The 7,673-nt window shown below is 37.7% G+C and overlaps 1 protein-coding gene across 3 annotated transcripts in view; it reads right to left on the bottom strand.

The window, feature by feature from the left end:
- Positions 1-1,251: 1,251 nt before the first annotated feature.
- Positions 1,252-7,673, bottom strand: part of LOC142495268 (uncharacterized) — a 228,965-nt gene continuing 222,543 nt past the window's right edge. For all 3 annotated transcript variants that reach the window (XM_075600499.1, XM_075600500.1, XM_075600501.1), the window contains 3 exons: positions 7,266-7,429; positions 3,741-3,857; positions 1,252-3,176 (listed from right to left, as the gene is read on the bottom strand). In XM_075600499.1, coding sequence (XP_075456614.1) covers positions 3,043-3,176; positions 3,741-3,857; positions 7,266-7,429 — 415 coding nt within the window. In that variant the 3' untranslated portion in view covers positions 1,252-3,042. The remainder of the gene's footprint in view (positions 3,177-3,740; positions 3,858-7,265; positions 7,430-7,673) is intronic.

Genomic DNA, 7,673 nt, shown 5'->3' with positions numbered 1-7,673 from the left:
CATTACTGGCCAATAATACCCTGGCTGGAAGAGAAGGCCCGAGGCTAAATGTAGGCTTTTTTCATTAAATAATAGACACTTTTGTATAGTTATATAGATTTTTTTATTAAAATAAAATGGTAATTATATTAAAGCACCTCTATATACGCTTACACTGCAGCAATCTATATCTACACACTGCTGCCTCCTCTGTGTACACACACACACACAACAGCACCACACACACACTGCAGCTCTACACACACACACAAGCTGCAGCTAGATCACACACACACACACACACACTGCAGCTACACACTCACACTGCAGCTGCACACACTGCAGCCACACACACACTTATACTGCAGCTACACACACAAACACACACACACACACACACACACTGCAGATACACACACACACATTGCAGCTACACAAACACACACACACACACACACACACACTGCAGCTACACACACACACACACACACACACTGCAGCTACACACACACACTGCAGCTATACACACACACTGCAGCTGCAGCTACATACATACATACACACACACACACTAAGTAGACAGAAACTGCAGCTACAAACACACTGCAGTCAGCCACTTACTTTGCAGCTACAAACACTCGTTCCCTTTTCAATTCAAAGTGAAGTTGTGTTCACGGAGGGAGGGGCAGGAGTTATGGCCTGCTGCTGTTTCCTGGCCAATCCCCTGCCCTGTCTGAGATCTGTTCCTGCCTGCTGACCAATCTCCTGTCCTGTCTCAGAGCTGTTCTGACAAAAGGAAAAGCTGATTGGCTGGAAATAAACACTTTGCAAGCTGCAAAAATTCTGGGCATTACTGAATGAATAATGCCCGGAATTTTAATCAATCAGAGAGCAGGGATTTCAATAATGCCCAGAATTTTACAGCTTTAGCCTATAATATTTGATAATGTTTCTCTGGGGTATTTTTTCCTGGATCAATATACAGTAATGTCAAACATATCTGTGGTCTAAATGTAAATGTAACATTGGTTGAACGCGCTGGACATGTATTTTTTTAAATCTCACCACCTATGTAACTATGTAGCTAAAGTAGAATAAAAGAACAACACTTTTCAATCCACATTGTTTACAAATATTTTAAAATGTTTGTTTTTATTTTTGCACTAAGTGGGACATCTTTAGAGGAACAACAGTACAACTAAAATATTTATTGAAAATAGTAGATAATGTTATTTAAAATAATGAACACACTGCTTGAAATAAACCAGAGGAAACTGTCAAATTTCTTTAATCTTATGGCATATCACAGATGACGTGTACAGTATTTTACCATGTAAGTTTACAGACAATATTATAATATAAGGTAGCCCGGACACAATCTGATAGTAAGTACTGCACATACTGTGGATGCTCATTGAGGGAATTATTTTTCCCTTGAGCTTCCGGAAGGCTGGATTCACAAAGCTCATTTAATCAGGGCTCATGACGTGATGTTACCTAAGATAGTAACTGACTTCATTTTTCCTAAAGGTAATGCGTATCCTCAAAGCTAATTATATGCGAAAACAATGGCTGTTGTATATCTCATTAGTATAGGCTTAACATCACGTAATTGTAGCACAACGTTGTGTTAATGATGTTAAGTATGCCTTAGCCTTACTCTCATCCAGACACGGAAATAGTGCTTTTTCCTGAGACAAGATGAAGAGAAATGGAGGAAATATGCTAATTAAAAAAATTGTAATATAGATGCATATTTTAATTAGGTAATTTCCCAGGTTTCTCAGGTGTGTTCTCATGTATGTCTCCACAGGTTGTATAGAGGAGAGTTTTGTGAGGTATGTAAATCAATGGGTACGTTACTAAAATAGACTGAATATCTCACTGACGCCAACTTTAATTATGATGTACTGTAATGTTGCATCCCTGCATTACCCTTAACAGACTTTTGTGGATATGCGATGTTGGCGTAAACACCTTGTTTGCATTTTATTGTCACTAACGGCCGCAATGCTCCATATGGGATAAAACATTACTTAACAGTATGATATTGGCTGTTTGAAGATATCCAGTACGGCTTGACGTGACATACTGTAAGAGAGGCAAGTGAAGCATGTGATTTATTTTGCCTTTGAAAAAAATATATTAACATAGGATTGAAGCAGGAGGTTTTGGAGGTGAACCCCATTCATTTCAGCTCTTGGGAGTCCCTACTTTTGGAGATACAGACCTCAGTAGGAGCTGACGGTAGCCGCTCTGCTCGGCTAGCAGGGTTCACGTAATAGCAGAGTTTCAAAGCTCCCACACCCTGTGGGCCAATATGAAGCCGTGATGCCATCAGGTTCAGCTTCACACTGCCAAGTTACTGGAACCCCCTTTGATGGTCTGTATCTCTGGAAGCATGGGTTACTGGAGCTAAAATGAATGGGGTTCAGCTCCTGAGACCCCCTGCTTCAATCCTACATTAAATATAATAAATAAAAAAAAGTGCATGAATTGCTCCTTTAAGATAGGTAAACGTCATGTTTATTCATGAGATGAATAGTCAGTAGGAGCTCAAATCAGAATGTGTTATGTTGGGTTAAAATACTGTAAGATTTTTACTGTTTAGACTTGTAAGCTGCATCCTCAAAGTTGCAGTTTTTATAACCGTAAGAAAAGTAATATGGCAGAATTTGTTTTTTTCCCATTAATTATTAAAACTTCACAATATTTTTGCCCCAAAGGAATATTTTGAATACACATCCAATTTAATGGAGATTGGTGTTTATTAAAGCACTCATAGAATATTAAGAAGCTATATGGAACAAAGCTATATGGAACAATACCATACAGAAAGAAGAAACCTCTTAAAGTTAATAATGTTAATGAATCATATGGAGGTAGACCATACTAGTCTATTATGATTATTAACTTTCAATTCAATATAATTTCCGAAAACAACTTTTATTGGAGAGTTGTTGACAGTTGTCATTTCACACTATAGCAAATTTATAATGGAGTATTTGAAGAAATTACTCCATGTGACATACAATTTAATGTTTACTTTTTGGGTCCTGAACCTTAATGCTGGAGACTTCTAAAAGGAAGTGAACTCTGAGCGGTCTTTGTTCCAAAAAACTGCTGAGTGACTTCTATCTTCTTTAGTTGCTTACTCACATGTCTCACTAGTTGAACTGATTGTTGCAGGTCATAAGCTAGAAAATAAGAAGTTTATTTAGAAGTGTAATTTTGGTTTGACATTATTCAAATAAATAGTATTTTTAGATAATTTTAATTAAATTGATTTCCTGCCTTTCAAATAAAGAATTAATTTGCTGTATAACACAGGAAAAGTAAACTGTCGCTTGTTCAGATGATGGCCATTTCTCTTCAAAATGTTGACAAGCTTTGGAAAGCTGATATATATATATATATATATATATATATATATATATATATATAGTAGATTGTTGGCCCACTCCAGTTTTATATTTTTAATTACAGAATATGAAAAGGTATGGAAAAAACAATTATTGTATTTGACAAGAACCACAAAGAGCACCTTATCATCTGTATGAGAAATTATTCAAAACAAATACGTCACATTAATAATAATTGTTTGTCCTTTATTAAGAATAACATACACACCATAATAAAAACTGATACCATACACTTGTTTAGTCTATATGCCAGCACCCTAACTGCTAGCCTTTCTTTCCCCTAAGAGATGAGTAAATGGTACACGATATATGAAAAAAGTGAACAGATCAACCTCTTACCTTTAAACAAATCATTGATTTCATCATCAAATAGTCCGCATCCAATCCATTCATCAAAGTTATGAATATGAGCAAATGCAGTAAGACCGTGATCATCCAGATGGTTCACATTTGCTCCTAAACAGAAGCGTAAGACAAATTAAAATCATCCATAAGTCATACTACATAAGCAGCATAGACTTTAAAATAGTTTGTTGGTTTAACATAGACAATTATCATTCTGCTGGCGTATTCAGTTACAGAACACCAGGCAGTGGTAGTCATTGGGAAGTCTGTGTTTAATGAGTACTATAGATGTGCCAAGCAATTAATAATCTATAGGGGATACTCTGAACATTAAGTTCCCATTGCTACCAAAATAGAATTTTATAACAAGCAAATTGGCCCTGTGCATACAATTTGAATACTATTTTTAGAAAGACCTTGCTTTTTTTGCTAATAGGTATAGTATTATCAAAAACAAATACACCATCACCAGTACTATTAGTAGATACTTAAAGGAAACGTGTTTGAAGAAAAATAGAACGTGACGACATTAGGTGAAAAAAATTTCCAGTAAAATTATTCAACCACAAATTAAGGGGGTAATTCTATAAACACTATTTTCCCACGAAAACCCACATTTACTTCATTGGGTTTTTTTGGCAGAAAATTGCTCAAACGCCAGCTTTGGTGTAAATACAATAAGTCATATACAGTAGAGCTCCTCTAATAAACCCCAAAACATTTTTGAGGTTTAGTCGTTACCTAGTAATTATATTATGTAATTATATTTTTGTGCTTTATGATAATTACAGAGAGCAACATTGCAGGGACATAACCTTTTGGGAGAAATGGAGAAGGTAAAATTGAGCAACCTTCTGAAATTAATATTTATTTATTGGTGGTGTTAAAGGAACAGTCCAGGTGACATGATTTTATTTAATTTTTGAAGTGAAACATCTTTGCTGGCATTCCTACCAAATGAAAATTTGCCTTGGAGTAAATCATCTTCATAGTGACGGAAGTGCAGCCACGGAAGTGCCGTCACGGCTGGCAGAAGAGGCCTCCCACGCTCGGCACCTATGAGGCCGACGGCTGGGCTCGCCTACACAGTTAGCGCCGGCTCTAGCCGGGCGCACCTGCGTAGAAGATGCGGGCTCCGGACGGGCGCACCTGCACAGTAGACACCGGCTCCGGATGGGCACGTGGGTGCAGTAGGCTCCAGCTGGGCACGCCTGTGCAGTAGACGCTGGCTCCGGCTCGGCACGCCTGTTCAGAAGGCACCAGCACACCAGCAGCAGGACACAGAGACCACACACACACACACACACACACACACACACACACACACACACACACACACACACACACACACACACACACACACACACACACACACACACACACACACACACACACACAATGACTGACACACACACACTGACACACAAGGAATTCACAGTTGCTATAAATATAGAAGTGCAAATAGCTAAAACACGTTCTAAGTCAAACTTCTTTGCGTTTTGGCACTGAAATTGTGTTTTGATTTTTAATTAAAAACATCACCATCACAAATACAATTTCTGTGTCAAAACAGTGACAAAAGTCAAAGAAGTTTCACTTAAAATGCGCATACTCGGCACACAAAAACACACTTTTAAAAAAATAGGTTTGAAGCAGGAGGTCTCCAGGGACCCACTACTTTTTCAAATGCTTACCTCCATAAGGGGCGCCGGTAGTGGGCCAATAGGAAGCCGTGTTTCATCCCTTGTGTCTTCCTTTGGCCCGTGTGACCAGGACCTTTAAACTGCAGAGAAATACTGGCACCCCCTACGGAGGTAAGCATCTCAGGAAGCAGGGGGTCCCCAGGACAGAAATCAATGGGGTTGAGGTCCAGAGACAGCCTACTTCAATCCTATTTTAAAAAAAATCAAACACTTTGCCTATACTGCTGCTTTAAACCCTTCCCTGTTGAGATTAGTTTTGATTCACAATACCTGTGCCAACTAAAATCTTACCAAAGTTTGACACCAATGTAATCCTGTTTTTGTAATGTTATTTGCTTACCTTTTAACACCTTTGTTAAAAGTAAGATCTGAATAAAATGGCCTGGATAGTTATCACACTGGTGGTGACCTCGAGGGAATTGGCGTAGCCTGCTGCTATTGTATTAGCAGCAACTTTGGCAGTAGGATACACCAACAGCTCTATTTACCAAAGACTTTTATCTGCAAAACTTGAACAAAAGTGGTTTAAAAATATACGTGTACCAGATTTTTCAAAGATAAAAATCAGATTGATTGCAATAATATTTCTTAACTTTGATACATCAGGTGATACATTTTGGCAGCCGGGAATCTGAAAAATAGACTCCTGTGGGCAATTATCAACCATAAAGGTGATGCTGCAATCATGTCTATTCTGGGTCTAAACCCTCAGCCATATACAATCTTAGCAGGCTCAAAACCCAGTCCCACAGTATTATAGTTTAATATATTTAATAGTACTGCAGTATATTTCAGGGCAATTTCCCAGTAGCACTCAGGTGTCACATTTAAATATATACTGTATAAATATAATACTGTGGGGCTGGGTTTCAAGCTTGCTAAAATTATGTATGTTGAATTGTAAATGGGTGGGAGCTATGTGGCCCTCCTCTAAATTTAAGTTCACTCATCCTGCCCCTATTTAATCAGCAGGTCCAAGTACACAGGTAATTGCAGTAGTCATTGAGAGATTTGTGATTTCTTCCCCCAAGAGAAAGGTGGTTATAAATTTGCTGCAGCAATAAGCTTGGCAAGTGTGTGTGTATATTATTTTATCATTATTATTACAGTAGTGCAATTTTTACACTATTTCTTAAGGCACCTTTTTAAAACCAGTTTTTACAGCACTGTAGCCCACTGTAAATCCTTAGGCACTGTATACATGTCACACATCCCATGCTATTGAATATATCATTGTATTGCTTCCTCTTTTTTCTATGCAGTGGTGAAAATTCAAGGTCACAGTGTAAAATTGGTAGTGTATATTACCCATACTTAAGAGAGAGAAAAAAAACATATATATACAAATTAATCAAATAATTTGTCAAATGGGGATAAACCCTGACAAATCTCAAACATTTAAATATTTTACTCTAAGGGGGGGGGGTTATTCATTAAACTGCGAAAGTGTAAGTCTGGGTGCTCTCACACAGAATCTCCTACTGAAGTCAATAGGAGTTTGCGTATGAATGCACCAATGTGCACCAGAAGAATGCTACACTTCGTGCAAAGGAGTTTAGAATACATTTACATGTTACGTATTTTTTATACATAGTAGAAATAGTACAAAATCCATGAAACAGCATTATTTTACACTTTTTGCCAGGTTTCAGTCCTTCAAAATCTGTGCTGCCCTCCAATTTCCTTTTTTCCCCTCGTATTGTGGGTTAAGGCTAGAGACAGCTATACATGTTTTTCATTTGCTAATAATTGGCTTATTGCTAATTTGAGTGGTGGTGTTATTTTTAGGTGGAAAACAGTTTATACTTTGCCGTACCATAGTCAATCAAGAGTCTTGTCCCATGAAAGTTTGACATAAAGATGGTGTAAAACAGAGGAGTGACGCAGGTATCATTTTCCACATCCACTTCAGCACCGCAAATCAGTAGCAGCCTTAGAATCTCATAACAGTCAGTGCGGAGAGCAGCGAAATGCAAGGCGCTGCCAATGAACAAACACATAATTTCAGGTTCAGCAAACACATTTTACAATGTTTCTGAAGGAATATTAAACGGATAATGTCATTGAATTAAACTTTGCTTAAAAGCTTATTCGCACTAAGCAGCACGGTTTGGAATTGCAATAGAGTGACATAAATATGCCATGTTACATTTGATGTGTCGTTTTAATATTTGTTTTTCATATTTTAAGAGGTACTGTATTTAATAGCTGTGTAAAGTTAGGC

This window comes from Ascaphus truei, chromosome 5 (genome assembly GCF_040206685.1).
Source record: "Ascaphus truei isolate aAscTru1 chromosome 5, aAscTru1.hap1, whole genome shotgun sequence".
NCBI classification, from domain to species: Eukaryota; Metazoa; Chordata; class Amphibia; order Anura; family Ascaphidae; genus Ascaphus; species Ascaphus truei.
The sequence above is the reverse complement of the archived record's forward strand: the minus strand, read 5'-3'. Positions and strand labels throughout refer to the sequence as shown.